Below are 15,211 nucleotides of genomic sequence, written 5' to 3'. Positions count from 1 at the left end.
TGTTTTTAAGCGTCTGTTAAACATTTTATATGTTTGAAATTTAACACTTTTGTGTATTACTGAGAATTGCTCCATTTTTTTATTAATAAGAAAATGTGTCCTTTTCTTCAGTGAAATTCATCTCTTTCACAATCCTTAATCGTAAAAGGATGTTGTTGCTTTGTGAAGTGGCGTTGGTTTTTTTTTTGTAAATTAGAAGAATGAGGAGGGAAATAATATCACATATTTTTCAGCACTACAAAAAAATGTCACTTAATTTGTATTTTGAACATTTTTTATGCACGTCCGGCTTCACAAAACTTAAACCTTAATTAATTAAAGGACACAAAAGAATTTAAGAACAAAAAAAATGAGCTAAATTTGAGAGAGAGAGAAAACAAAAAGAAATATTATTATTATTATTATTATTATTATTTTTATGCATTCAATTCACCTATATTGCTTCTGCAAAAAACACAACACTAAATCATAGTTTTCTCCCCTTTTTTTCGTCATCTTCATCTTCTTCATCTTCTTGCAATGCTTGTCCGGGGGATGTTTTGTTGATGGCCAAAAAGTAAGTTTTATAGTTTTCAAATACATTTCTTGTACTAAATTTTGTAATGTATTTTCTTTTTTAGTTTTTTGTTTTCAATTATTTCAACTACAAATATTAATGAAGAAAAAATAATTATTATGCTTATTAAAAAAAAAGAAGAACAGCATTCAACAATAAGTTTTAGGGGTTTAAATTAGATTTTCTTTTTTACTCCTCTGAATTTTTCCTTCTCTTCTTAGTGTGGTTTTTTCCTTCTTCTTCATTTTAAACGTATTCTCTTCTTTGAAATTCCGTTGAAATTTGTCAAGATTCTTTTTTGCTAAATATTTCTACACATTATTTTCACATTTCATCATCTTCTTCTTCATCTTCTGTTCACACAATTTTCTTACTCTTACTTTTTAACGAGTTAATTAATTGATGGTTTTTTTTTTTATTTGCCTCGTTTTGTTACTAAATTCTTGTGTTTTTCTTCTCTTTTTTTTTCTTCAATTTTTGCATAATGTGTGAAACATTTAAAATATACAAGTTTTTTTCTTTTCTTTTCTTTTCTTTTATCATCTTCATCTCTATATTTAGACACTTTTTGTCCGTACTAATTTTAGTTAATTTTTCATCTCTTGTGATCCCACAATTATTTGTGTGTCTCTTCTTTTCTTCTTCTTCTTCTCATTTACGTGTCAAAAACTATTAAATTTTCTCTCCTTTTCTCCTCATCACACAATTTTTCTCTTCCTTTTTTATCTCTTTTGATCAATACTTGTGGAATATTTCGAGAAATAAAGTGTTGATGATGAAAAATTATCTCAATTTACGCGTTTACAAATGATTTCGACATCTTCGTCTTCACTCTCATCTTCTTCTTCTTCATTTCTGTGTCTCTTCAAAGGAAACACAAACAAACAACATCCCCTTTTATTTACCAAATGTTGTAGAGATCAGACCAATCGGAATCATCGCTATCAGAGAGATTTGAATCTACTTCGTATGCTTCAATAAAGTCCCAAAATATCAATTGCTAGAATGAAATTAAGACATTTTGTGAGCAATCTTTCCAACACACACATTGGAAGGCCCAGAAGATTGCAAGAAGTCGATTTTTTTGTGACTGTTTATGTCACATTTTTTGGATAATTTCAAGGGTTACTCAAGTGGGTGAAAAATGATTCTCCATTCATCACATTTCCTTAATATTTCTTCAATTCATTCCTACGAATTGCTGTCAAAAAATCCATTCTCAATTCATTCTTCGAAATATTCTTTCCCTCCAAAAATCATTCGAAATTAAGTCTTCGAAATTGTCTAGTTGGTAAGAGATGTACCACATTTTAAAGCCCAAAATGTAATTTTTCACCTTATTTCCTACTCGACGGGTGAATCGGACTATTGAAAGTCTGTTTGGATTGATCTTAATGTCTTTCATCGGCAAAAATTAAAGAAATACGATTTTTCTTAAAAACTCTCGCGTGTAGAAAATTTCTCAATGTTGCGTTGAAAAGTATGAAAAGTCGACTTTTGATAGTTTACGCCCAAGGGGCTAATCACTAGCGCAAATTGAGACCATTAACTTTGTGATTATTCCATCTTTTTCCTCGATTATTTCGTGATTTTTACTCAACTTTTGATTATTTTCTCAATATTTCATTAAAATTTGATTATATTTTGAATTTCTCTTTATTATTTCCTGATTATTTCATTAAAAATTAATTATTTTATACAAATTTTGATTTTTTGTACATTTTTTTATTGATTTCTAAATATTTCTTTAAAAAATTAATTATTTTATACAAATTCTGATTATTTTTTGATTATTTTCTGAATATTTGATAAGAATTTGATTATTTTTCAATTTTACATTGGAAAATATTTATTTTTTTTATTATGTCATTCAAAATTTGTTTGCTTTCTCAACTTTACTTTGGAAAATATATTCATTTTTGGATAATTTTATTCAGAATTTGATTATTGAGATTTTTATGTAATTTTACTTGGGATTTTTTTTTACATTTTTTTTTTATTCAAAATATGATTATTTTTCAAATTTTTCTTGAGAAAATATTCATTTTTTTATTTTTTTTTCATTCAATTTTTGGTTATTTTAATTTTTTTTGTCATTTTTTTTGGGAAAATAATTTTTTTCAATTATTTTTCAATTTTTGTGTGAGAAAATATTCATTTTTTGACTATTTAATTTAGTTATTTTGCTTTTTTTTGTGATTTTACTGCGGGAAAATAATGTTTTCTTTGATTATTTATTCAAAATTAGATTTTTTTTTGCAATTTTAGTTGAGAAAATAATCTTTTTTTTATTATTTAAATCATAATTTGATTATTTTTTCAATTTTTTCTTGGGAAAATGATGGGCAGGAAAAATGTAAAAAGTTGATTTTTACGAATTGTTTGAAAAAAAAGTACACAAAAATTATCAAAAATCGTCTTTTTGTAGCAAATTTCTTCCAATTTGTCAATTAATTCTTCGTATTTTAGTTAATATTTCAAACAAATAACAGTGGAAAAATCTGGGAAATTCTGCATAAAAATAGAATTGAGCAATTTTATCAATTTACTGAAAGATAACAGAGAGTTTATGGAAAAATTAGTAAAATTTCAAAGCAAAATCATCTCTCAAACTTCAAATTGCTGCCTTTTGATAGTCTTCACGGCACCCGTCGTACTATACTCGTTTGGAATGTTGCCAATATCATATGTTTGCATACTTTTCCTTCCATTTTCATACACTAAAATGTCAATGTGTGTGTAAATGTATGAAAATGGAAGGAAAAGGATGTGAAAATATGATATTGAAAGCTTCCCAAACGACTATAGTAGGAAATAAGGCGAAAAATTACGTTTTCAGGTTTTAAATGGGAACTTAAGAGAAATTTCAAGCACGAGGGTGAATATTAAAGGATTTAAGAAGAAGGTTAGGAAAAAAACTTAGAGAGAGAAAGGCAATTCTGAGTCTAAGATGGGATTATTAGAGATAATTCTTGAAGAGGAAATTATATTGAGTATTTGGAAAGAGTTTTTGGGGGTAAAAATTCCGAATATTCCTCGGATTTTTCGATTTATAATATTATCCATTCCTGCCATTCCCATCCATTCTTCCATTCCGTCATATCCCGGCCTAAATGGTTTATACATTCTTCACTTGAGTTTAACCCTTGGATAATTTGCAATATTTTTGTACAAAATTAACAACTAGAGAATATTTACTAACTTTTGAATGCACAATAAATGACATCAAAGCGTTGGAATCCTAGAATTGCTCAAGATGGATAAAAGTGTTTTTCATTCTTAAGAGATTTCCTTTTATATTCCAAGGGTTGCTCAAGTGGGTGAAAAGTCATTTCCATTCTTCAAATTTCCATAATATCCATTTCCATTCCTTTCCATTCGATCTATTCCCATCCATTCTTCGGAATATTCTTTCCCTTTGAGACTTATTTGACATTGAATGTATGCAAAATCGTCTTTGAGAGAAAGATTTTTGCACAAATTCCAGCGAAAATCGAGATCTTAAAGTGTCGCGGGTTCGATTCTTCTTCAATTCGCGTTTTTTTCGCTACTTTTCTTGCCTTTTTCAAGCATTTTCCCTCAATTTCTTCAAGAATTCTCTCTAATAGCGCAATTTGATGGGCCGAAATTGCTTATTTTTCACTAAATTCTTACTCCTGACATTCTTTTTAAAGCTTTAATCTTTATTTGGGGGCTTGAAATTATTCTAAATGTTCGAAAATGCTCTAAAAACTTTGAAAGTTTTTAGGAAATCATAGAGAAATGTGTGAAAATGGAAGGGAAAATGGCGCGAAAATGCGAGATTTTAGTAGAAAATCTTTTATTCTGAGAGGAAAACGGAATATTTACAACATATTCTGCGTATTTCTTCAGTTTTTTTTCATGTTTTATTCTGTCAAGAATTTTATCCATTCCTGTCATTCCCATCGATTCTTTCATTCCTTGATATTCCTGCTGAAGTGTGCTTCATCCATTCTTCAACTTGAGCAACCCTTGTTATATTCCATAATCCATTCCTAGAATATTCTTTCGAATAATTACAAAAAAATATTCCCTCCATTCCCAAATTGAACTTGAATTTATCCAAATTGTCTTTGACAGAAAGACTTTTGCACAAGATCGTGAAGTGTCGCGGGTTCGATTCTCTTTCAATTCGCATTTTTTTCCCTTCTTTTTCCTTTTTCATGTATTTTCCTTCACTTTATCGCTCTATTTCAGCATTTTTTCATCAATTTCTTCATCTGATGCTCAAAATTGCTTTTCTCTCAGAGAGAGAAAATTTTTTTCTCACTTTTTAATGCTTTAATGTCAATTCTCGGTGTTGAAAATTTTCAAAAAACTCTTTTTTAAGCTTCAAATTGTAATTTTCCATAAAAGTCGTTGAGAAAGCTATTAATATTGCAATTTCGCGTCCTTTTCCTTCGCACACTGAGTCGTCATGGGTTCAAATCCAGCTCGCGGCAAATTTTTTCCCCTTTTTCACACCACAAATTTAATCAATTGACTAATTTGGAGGAGTTTGAATGGCTTTCAATAAATAATTATCCATAATAAACCTCGCAAAATGTTATTCGTGAAGGAAATGAATTTAAAATCTGAAGTACTAAATTCTCATTCTTTTATCCCACGTTAATAATATATTTCATGGAATTTTCACTTATATTCACATTAATTAATCCAATCCTCACTTGAGCAACTCTCGTGAGAAATTGACTTTTGATCATGACATTTAAAACATCTTGCAATCCCCTGGGAAAAGGCCCACAAGAGAGAAGGAAAGAGAAAGAGAAAACTCACCTGCAGAATCTCCACTTCGTTCGGATGACTTTGAACGAAGCGACGCCGCGGAGCACCCAAATCCACCAGCTTGCCATCCCTGTCGGCGTGCTTGTAGAAGCATTTGTTGCCAAATGGACAAGAACCGCTCCCCTGGCGAAGCAAAAACACACACGCACAATTAGTCACAACACTCACAATACAGGAAAAGAAAAGGATCTGCCAAGGATTGTTTTCTTCTTACCTTTTTGTAGTATTTACAGTCTTTCGCATTGAGAGCCGCCTTGTACTCCTCAATCAGCTTCGCCTTCTCCTCCTGCGTGTCCACCCAATATGTGCTAGGACACACGAAATCTGACGCCACGCGGCATTCGGGACAAGCACTGCAAGAGGGCAAAATTTAACATGAATTCTTTCAAATTCACGGGTGCCGTGAAGACTATCAAAAGGCAGCAATTTGAAGTTTGTGAGATGAAATTGCTTTGAAATTTTACTAATTTTTCCATAAACTCTCTGTTATCTTTCAGTAAATTGATAAAATTGCTCAATTCTATTTTTATGCAGAATTTCCCAGATTTTTCCACTGTTATTTGTTTGAAATATTAACTAAAATACGAAGAAATAATAGACAAATTGGGAAAATTTGCTACAAAAAGACGATTTTTGATAATTTTTGTGTAGGGGTAAGTGGGGCAGCTTCAGATTCAAAATGCTGTTCCAACTTTAGGATTTTTTCTTGAAAAATTGGCTGAATATATTGAAATAATCACAACGCTCAAATAAACTCTCGTCTATTGAGCTTCAGAAAATGCCTTTCATTGGGCATTAAAACTGATCCTTTTTCCTCTAAAGGAGATTAAAAATAATATTGTAAATTATCTGAAACTGCCCCGCACGGGGATGTTTCGGATTGCTCTGGGGCAGTTTCAGATTTTCACTGATATTTACCATAAATTCCATTGTGGAATTGTCGAATCGCGGGCAAATGATCACTTTGATATCTATTCTACGCACTGAAACTGTTTAATTCCTTAAAAATCGCCTTTAAAGTAATATTTTCGCGACTTTTCTGGACCCTTGCACGGACTGTCAAAATGTCTGAGCGAAAAGCAAGTTGCCCGTCATTTTTCCTGTGTCGCAACGCCACCATGCGTGAGTGGTGGCAACTTGACGCGCCGCGAAAGTGCCGCGCAAAATGTGCTCGAAAATTCTGCTCTAATCAGTGATTTTCGCGTGTATTTTCTCACTTTTCCACTAAGAAGTCGTTTAACGTGATGAAGCAATGCAGCACAGAACGGCACTTTGTGAAAAATCTTCAATATTTGCCACAAGAATATTTCGACCGTGATGTTGCGTCAGACTGTCAGAGCGCGCTGTTGTCAGTCAGAAAGAATCTATATCTGTCCCATTGGGTGGTTTTTGTGCATTTTCCACCACCCACTGAAAGGGCCGTGATCAGGAGGAAAAGTTCGGGCATATTTAGAATCTCTACTTAACTCTCAATAACCTTTGATTGTGTTTCACGCGAATTGTGGCTTTTTTAATGGAGAAAACACGCAATCAATTCGGCAGCAAAATTCTAGTTTGTGAGTGATTTTCAATTTTCACTTATTTTATCTAAACAGTAAAGGCTATCCTGTGCAAATTTTCGTCAATTCTAGTCCTTAAGGACTACAAACATTGTGTGAAGACCAGGAATTTATTCATGTAAAAATCTCTGAGAAAATTAAGAAATCTGAAGCTGCCCCAATCTGAAGCTGCCCTATTTACCCCTACTTTTTTTTCAAACAATTCGTAAAAATCAACTTTTTACATTTTTCCTGCCCATTATTTTCCCAAGAAAAAATTGAAAAATAATCAAATTATGATTTAAATAATAAAAAAAAGATTATTTTCTCAACTAAAATTGCAAAAAAATATCTAATTTTGAATAAATAATCAAAGAAAACATTATTTTCCGGCAGTAAAATCACCAAAAAAAGCAAAATAACCAAATTAAATAGTCAAAAAATGAATATTTTCTCACACAAAAATTGAAAAATAATTGAAAAAAAATTATTTTCCCAAATAAAATGACAAAAAAATCAAAATAACCAAAAGTTGAATGAAAATAATAAAAAAATGAATATTTTCTCAAGAAAATTTTGAAAAATAATCATATTTTGAATAAAATAATAAAAAAAAACAAATTCCAAGAAAAATTACATAAAAATCTCAATAATCAAATTCAATAATAATCAAAAATGAATATATTTTCCATAGTAAATTTGAGAAAGCAAATAAATTTTGAATGACATATTAAAAAAATAAATATTTTCCAATGTAAAATTGAAAAATAATCAAATTCTTATCAAATATTCAGAAAATAATCAAAAAATAATCAGAATTTTGTACGAAATAATCAAAATTTGTATTAAATAAATAAATTTTTTAAAGAAATATTCAGAAATTAATAAAAAAAATGTACAAAAAATCAAAATTTGAATAAAATAATTAATTTTTAATGAAATAATCAGGAAATAATTAAGAAATATTCAAAATATAATCAAATTTTAATGAAATATTGAGAAAATAATCAAAATTTGAGTAAAAATCACGAAATAATCGAAAGAAAAGATTGAAAAATCATAAAGTTAATGGTCTCAATTTGCGCTAGTGATTAGCCCCTTGGGCGTAAACTATCAAAAGTCGACTTTTCATACTTTTCAACGCAACATTGAGAAATTTTCTACACGCGAAGGTTTTTAAGAAAAATCGTATTTCTTTAATTTTTGCCGATGAAAGACATTAAGATCAATCCAAACAGACATAAGACGTCAATTATCAAAAAAAACGACTTTTAATAGTCTTCGATTTGGATAATTCCAAAAGGGATTTTCACTTTAATTTGCATCCATTCCTGGATATTCTTTAATATTCTGACCAAAAATGGAGCAATCTTCGCAAATATTAAATAAAAATGATTTCAAGATTCAATAATGACACCATAAAAAGTGTCTATGTTTGAAATTCAACTGTTTTTTTCTCAAATTTCTAGAGAAACGTTACAAGAAAAGAACAAAAAGCTTGAATAATTGCTAAATCTTGAAAATTCTCCTAAAACAAATGCGGATTATCATCACAACTGTTTTATGTCTTTAGAAATTCAGAATTTTCCTCAGGCAAATTCCCAGAATTCTTCATGACACAACACAAGACAGACTTTTCCGTCTATTTTCTCTACCAAAAGCTCTCCAAAAAGAAGAAAAAAAAAGTGCTGAGAGTGGAAATATTTCACGGAAATGCAAATTCCAAGCAAGAATTTCGCCTTCAGCAGAGAAAAAAACAACAACAACATTGTGAAAATTATACTTAAAAGACTTACCGGATGATTTTGTTGTCGAACTGCTTGGCTTGTCGCCACTTCCTGATGCACTCCAGGCAGAAGATGTGATTGCAATTGGGCAGGATGCCGAAGCGTTGATCGCGTCCGGACTTCTCCATGATCACCTCGAAGCAAATGCCACAGAGTTTGTCCTTGGAGCGTGCAATGGCGAATGACAGCTCCATGTCCTTCTCGTGCTGCCGAATGCACTGCACATTGTGACTCTTGCGCTGCTCCTCGTCCGTGGGATGCAGACAGAATTGCTGACAGAGATCGCACAGATCGCCGTGTGCGTACACGCACGCCTCGCCGTAGGCGCAGTGGCCAAACTCCTCATTGATCTTCACGTAGGGACACAGCTCCAGCACAGGTGCTGCGGCGAACTCCTCCTCTGTCGTCGCCACCTCCTCAGCGTCCGCCGGGGCGTTTGGATCGCGACACACGTCGGCGTAGCTGAGCTTTGACTCTTCGCCATCGCTGATGCGCTGTTTGGGCACAAAGACGGGCGCCAGGACCCAACTCTGTGGATCACCCGGATTGATGACGGCCGCTGTGGATGTGCTGGCCACAGGTGGACGCTTCTCGGGCGCCTCCGCTGCCTCCGGAGGTGTGTCAATGTGGGCAAAGCGACAGCAATCGCCAAAGCGACACATTCCCTTGGCGTAGTACGCACACACGACAGATTTACTAGATGTGCCGGCTCCTGAGGCCGTGGGCAACCTCAAGCGGCCGCTGGATGACATTGCAAAGTCCCTGGACAATAACTGTACAACCTTCCCGGACACACTGCGAAGGACTCTTCTGCTGACACACACGAGCGCGCGGTGTTGATTTACTCGGGCAGAAGCAACTCAGGAGACTTCCTCAGCATGCTGCAATGTCCGGACAGTGGGGTGCTGAGATTGGGGCAGCAGCTGCAATTTGGGGGCACGTGGGGGAAGTGTCTTTCTTTCTTTCTTTCTTAGCGCGTTTATACCACACTCCAGAGACTCACACAACAGAAATTTTACCTAAAAATTATACACTTTTCATCAGATTTCTCCCACATTTTCACACACTCTGGCTGTAGATTGACAAATTGTGAATTGACTTACAGTGCAAGATGGACTTCTTCTCCTTGATTTGTGGACTTTTTCAGCGAAATTTCACAATCTTTCTTCCAATGGGGAACTCACGAAAAGGTGGGCAAAGTGTCAAATAGTGCCAATGCTGGGCACCGAGTGGCGCTGGTGGATGTTGAGGGGTAAAACAGTGTTTGTGTGTTTGCATGGTAGAAAATATCTCTTCACATTTTACACGGGTAAAAAAAATGTGTAAAAAATGTGAAAATCAGAGGGCTGAGTGTTGAAAATGGTCAAAATCAGAATCAACAGAACCTCATCGATTTTTAACTTGTTGACATGATCACAATTTTGAAAGTTTCGTGAGTCTTTTGAGTCAAAATCAGCCTTCGGAATTTTTCGGGAGGGAAAAAGGCTTTCGGAACGCAGGCAGAAACGTCTTTTTCTTGCTTTGATTTGGGCCAAGTTGCGGTGTTTGAGGCATAAAATGATAAAAATGCTCCTCAAACTTAACTTTTACCCCCCAAAGAATCATCATCAGGGTGTCTTCAGCGCCTTAAGAAGGCTAAAAATTAACCCTCAGGCGACAAATATGTGAATAATGTGCATTATTACCGTACAGATTTTCAACCCCCAAGATCTCCTAATCATGGTGGCCTCTGGGAAGCGGCGATTAAATCGCTGAAGCATCATCTACGTAGAACGATGGGAAATGCCAAGCTCACATTCGAAGAACTGACCACCATCACAACCCAAATTGAAGCTACTCTTAATAGCCGGCCTATTTCGCAACTCCCCGACAATTCTGCGGATTTGCAAGCCTTAACACCACGCCATTATTTGATCCATCGTCCCATCATTGAAATTTCTTCACCGAATCTGGATCACCTTCCCGACAATCGTCTGGATGCCTGGCAACGATGCCAACAATTGGTGGAACATTTCACCAAGATATGGAAGCGTGACTATTTAACGACCCTACAACAACGCACAAAATGGTATGAAGAAATCCCAAATCTTCAAGTCGGCGACATAGTCATCGTGTATGAAGACAACACTCCTTCATTGCGCTGGCCCCTTGGGAGAATCACGCAAGTACACCCAGGAGCAGACGGAAGAGTCCGAGTAGCCACAGTGCAGACAGCAAGGCCAGATCGTATCGCAGAGCCATCACCAAACTCTCCAAATTGCCGATCATTCAACAATCATCTGAGAATAATTGAGTCATTTCCTCAATTATTGGGGGAGAATGTCGGCGCAGAAGTTCGACAATGGTCGATAAGTGTCAAATCTTTCGTTAAAAAAATAAAAAGAAGAAGAAACTTCTTGAAAATTTTGTCGCGGTCATTTTTCGCCAGATCCAGCTCATTTTGTACATTTTAAAGGTAAATTGGCCGCTACATGTTCTCCTGCGGTTATACGAGAAGTCCCAGGAGCAGAATGAGACTTCTGCGAGTGATCTTGAGGTGCCCCACGAGATGGAGATCAACTTCTTCTAAGGGCGAAGAATTTGGGAATTCCATTCAATTAAAGATATCTTCAAAACTGAAAATGTTAATGGCAAGGATTATGCATGACATAATAAAATTGGGATTATCGTTGCCTCAACACTGTAAGGAAGGACTCTCAGGGACTAGATAGCGCGCATGGAAAGAAATTATTTTCCGTCTCTGAGCCTCTTACGCGAGCGCAAGAAAAGAGATGCTTATATCTCAGCAATAATAAGGAAAATTATCTATATAATATTAAGAACAATTAAAATAATTATTCTATTATCCATTTCCGTGTGCCATCGATGGCCATTTGATACTTAAATTGCATTAAAATCTTAAAATTGAGACATCGAGCAATCGTGTTGACTCGATGTTCTCATGTCAACACGAGTTGATTGATTTTGAGTCAATTTTGACTCGGTTTCTCACTGATTTTTACTCAAGACTCGCAAATTTCTCAAAATCAGTCAATTTCCACTGATTCTGGTTTTGACGAATTTCAAGACTCAGCCCTCAGGATTAAACGATTGTGAAATAAAGAGGCCCATTGAGCCCAAAAACGGTTCAAAATCTCCAGTTTTTTTTTTCTCCATTTATTACATGTTAAGAAAACGTCGTATGTAAAGAAATACATATTTTACCATGTAAAGAATTGTGCAAAAGTAAAAAAAAGTATCAAAAGTCTGTCCAACACACTGCGTGGAGGGGAAAAGCAGGCGCTGGCGTCTTGCGGACATCAGAGAGAGAGAGAGAGAGAGGATTTGGGGATGAATTTACTGGACCTCAATGAAGACATCCTCATCAGTATTCTGCAATTCCTGGATGTGAAGGAGCTGGAGAATGTCTGTCGTGTCTGTGATAGGTTGGCCGAGTTGGTGGATCGGTACTTCTTCTTCAGGATGACACTGGGTGAGTCTTTGGCTTTTTCCTGGGAGATTCACCCAGTGTTTCCTGGTCAGACCAGGTGGTCTCAACTTCTGCATTGTTTAGATCTTCTGATGACATGCCACAGGAAGACAGATTCCCTGCACTGCCTCCGGACACAGGGTGATGACATCCCATTCAGACGACGCTGGAAGTTGCACGAGAACTGGCGTCAGGGAAGGTATGAGGAGATAATGTTCTTTCCTCATCGTGTGCCATATTCTTCGCACATTCATCTGGAGCGGGATTGGTTGTACATGACACACGGTGGTCAGGTGAGAGTCCATCGGAGGCGCAGCAAGGACTTTCTCAAGCGATTCCCTGACATGTCATATGGAAATACACGAGATCCCGACATCACGGCCTTCACAAAGGCTGGAAGCATCATTTTTGCCGGCACCATGTGTGGCACTGTGCTCCTGTATGATCCTCAACACTGTTCCGGAATGAATTTCATCAGTCAGAAGATTGCCTCAGTCAAGGAGTACCTGAATTCGGTGGACTTTCGCAATGACATCTTCGTCACGACCACCAATCAGTCGGCAAAGTTGTGGCGCAAGGAGATAGAATTGGGTTTTGTCCTCCTGGAGAGCACTTGTGACCTCCAGGAGGCGTTCAAGTGTGTGAAAATCTCCCCTGACGGAGATCACATGGCCGCCGGACGGTATCGTGATCCTTGCTGTGCCCTCAAGCTCATCGATATGGCGACAGGTGTTGTGCAGCAGCTCAAATCCACCTCACATGCTGTCTATCACGTCCTCTGGCGTGATCACACCACACTGCTCACCGCCAACTTCGATTCCACCTTTCGCGTCTTCGACATCCGCAGCAACAGCGACGTGCAGGTGTACGAGGATCCGTACGACTCGTCAGTCTATTGTCTGGACTTCGATGATCACTTTGGCGTGCTGTGCGGCATGAAGCATCACGGCAGGGTGAATCTGTATGACTTGCGTGTGACCAGGAAGTTCGTGCAGATGTTCTATCCATCGCAGATGAACTCCTACGGCTCTCCAGTCTATGACATCGTCAGCGATGCCAGCCAGTTGTTCGTGGTGACAGACAGAAATCTGCGCCTCTTCAACTTCGACGCCGACTGGGCGGCGTACAGAGACTACTCGAGTGTCTTCAACTTCGACCAGTGATGGGAAAATGTGTGATTTCTAGAGGCAATATAGCAACGAAGAGATGAGAATAGAATGAGATAATTTTATTGCGAGAATTGCTCAACTGATTTTCCATTCTTACGATTTTCTTCTATATTCCATAAATCTATTCCATCTATTCCTGGAATATTCTTTCAAATAATTACAAAATATTCCCTCCAACGCTGATTTTCACATTGTAAAGTGTCGCGGACAATTTTTTTTTTCCATTGGAAGTTAAGTTTATTCACAGCAATCTGCACCAATTGTACAATAAGCTTTGCGTTAGATATCAGATAACAAAAAGACACAGTAGTCAGCTTCTGGAGCTGAAGACATAAGGTGTATGCTAGGGGTACGCAAGCTGATTTTAAACGTGGCCGTATTCCAATATTCCAAATATTCCTACAATATTCTATTCCTGATATTCCTCAAATATTCCTAAATTTTCATAAATATTCCTAAATATTCCTAAATATTCCAAAACATTCCTAGATATTCCTAAAAGGAGGAATATTTTGGAATATCCAGGAATAAATGTTTCGAACTTGCTTTAATTTCATTCGAACACGTCCAGATGGCGCGAGAAGCCACCCACGTGGAAAGACATGAACAAGATCCAATTGAAACATCCGTATAGGAGCGATAAAAAGTCTTTTAAAGTCTTTAAAAAGTGTTCTTTGGGGAAGTTTCAAGCCCAAGGATGAACATTAAAGCGTTAACAATAATGTTAGGGTATAAATTTAGAGTGAGAAAGGCAATTCAGAGCCTCAGATGGAGTATTAGAAACAATTCTTGAAGAGGAAATTATATTGAGTGTTTTGAAGGGGATTTTAAGCGAATACTGAGGGAAAATGCTAATATAAAGCGATAAAATGAAGGAAAATACACGAAAAAGGAAAGAGAATGGTAACAGTATTGTGAAAAAAGGCGGCCAGTGGAAGGATTGAGCCCAAGACCTCACGATCTAGAAGCCAGCTCTCTACCACTATGCTATCGCTCCTATACGGATGTTTCAATTGGATCTTGTTCATGTCTTTCCACGTGGGTGGCTTCTCGCGCCATCTGGACGTGTTCGAATGAAATTAAAGCAAGTTCGAAACATTTATTCCTGGATATTCCAAAATATTCCTCCTTTTAGGAATATTTAGGAAAATTTAGGAATATTTAGGAATATTTGGAATATTTGAGGAATATTGCAATACGGCCACGTTTAAAATCAGCTTGCGTACCCCTAGGATTGTAAAGTGTCGCGAACAATTGAAAATGCTTTAATTTTGTGAATTCCTTCCAATCTTCTATCCCATTTTCACTTACAGTAGCGAAAATTAGGTTAGGACACCCCTTGACTTGATTTTTGGACATTTACAGTACTGCAATCAGGTTTATCACTTGCAGAAATCTATTAAATCAATCAGATATCAATCAGTCTTCGCCTATTTCTCAAAAAGATCACACATTATGAGCCGTGGAAAACATTGTACGCCGGAATTGCGTCGCGGCATTAAAAGTGCGAAAGATCGCGGTTTAAGCATTTCAGCTACAGGCTGAAATGTTCGCAGTTTCTCGCAACATGGTGTATAATGCACTTAAGCACATTCGCGAGCATAATACTTTCGCCAATGTGACGAATGTGCGGAGGCGAAGAAAAACTAGTGACCGAGTGGATCGCCAAATCCGCATATTATCTCGGGCGGATCCTCAGCGGAGTGCCTCATCGATCCACCGGGAGCTGTTTGGTGAGCAAGAGGAGGGCATCACAGTGCAGACGGTGAGGAGCAGACTGCGGGAGGCCGGCTTATTTGGAAGAAGGCCAGCGCAGAAGCCATTGATTAGCTCAAAAAATCGCAAGGCGCGAATTGAGTTTGCTCAAAAATATCGACACTGGACCA

At 36.4% G+C, this 15,211-nt stretch overlaps 2 protein-coding genes across 2 annotated transcripts; one reads left to right on the top strand and one right to left on the bottom strand.

The window, feature by feature from the left end:
- Positions 1 to 560: 560 nt before the first annotated feature.
- LOC132255746 (E3 ubiquitin-protein ligase makorin-1) lies at positions 561 to 9,938 on the bottom strand. Its single transcript, XM_059751890.1, has 5 exons — positions 9,791 to 9,938; positions 8,697 to 9,706; positions 5,577 to 5,715; positions 5,354 to 5,485; positions 561 to 1,556 (listed from the first exon to the last, which is right to left on the bottom strand). The coding sequence occupies exons 2-5, from the start codon at positions 9,437 to 9,439 to the stop codon at positions 1,458 to 1,460; spliced, it is 1,113 nt and encodes a 370-aa protein (XP_059607873.1). The 5' UTR covers positions 9,440 to 9,706; positions 9,791 to 9,938; the 3' UTR covers positions 561 to 1,457.
- Positions 9,939 to 11,842: 1,904 nt separating this feature from the next.
- LOC132255745 (F-box/WD repeat-containing protein 4) lies at positions 11,843 to 13,767 on the top strand. Its single transcript, XM_059751889.1, has 2 exons — positions 11,843 to 12,159; positions 12,241 to 13,767. The coding sequence occupies exons 1-2, from the start codon at positions 12,018 to 12,020 to the stop codon at positions 13,317 to 13,319; spliced, it is 1,221 nt and encodes a 406-aa protein (XP_059607872.1). The 5' UTR covers positions 11,843 to 12,017; the 3' UTR covers positions 13,320 to 13,767.
- The last annotated feature ends 1,444 nt before the right edge of the window (positions 13,768 to 15,211 follow it).

The sequence above is a fragment of the Phlebotomus argentipes genome, unplaced genomic scaffold (genome assembly GCF_947086385.1).
Source record: "Phlebotomus argentipes unplaced genomic scaffold, Phlebotomus argentipes genome assembly contig_5, whole genome shotgun sequence".
Classification (NCBI taxonomy): domain Eukaryota; kingdom Metazoa; phylum Arthropoda; class Insecta; order Diptera; family Psychodidae; genus Phlebotomus; species Phlebotomus argentipes.
Note: the sequence above shows the minus strand (reverse complement) of the source record. Positions and strands in the feature narration are given on the sequence as shown.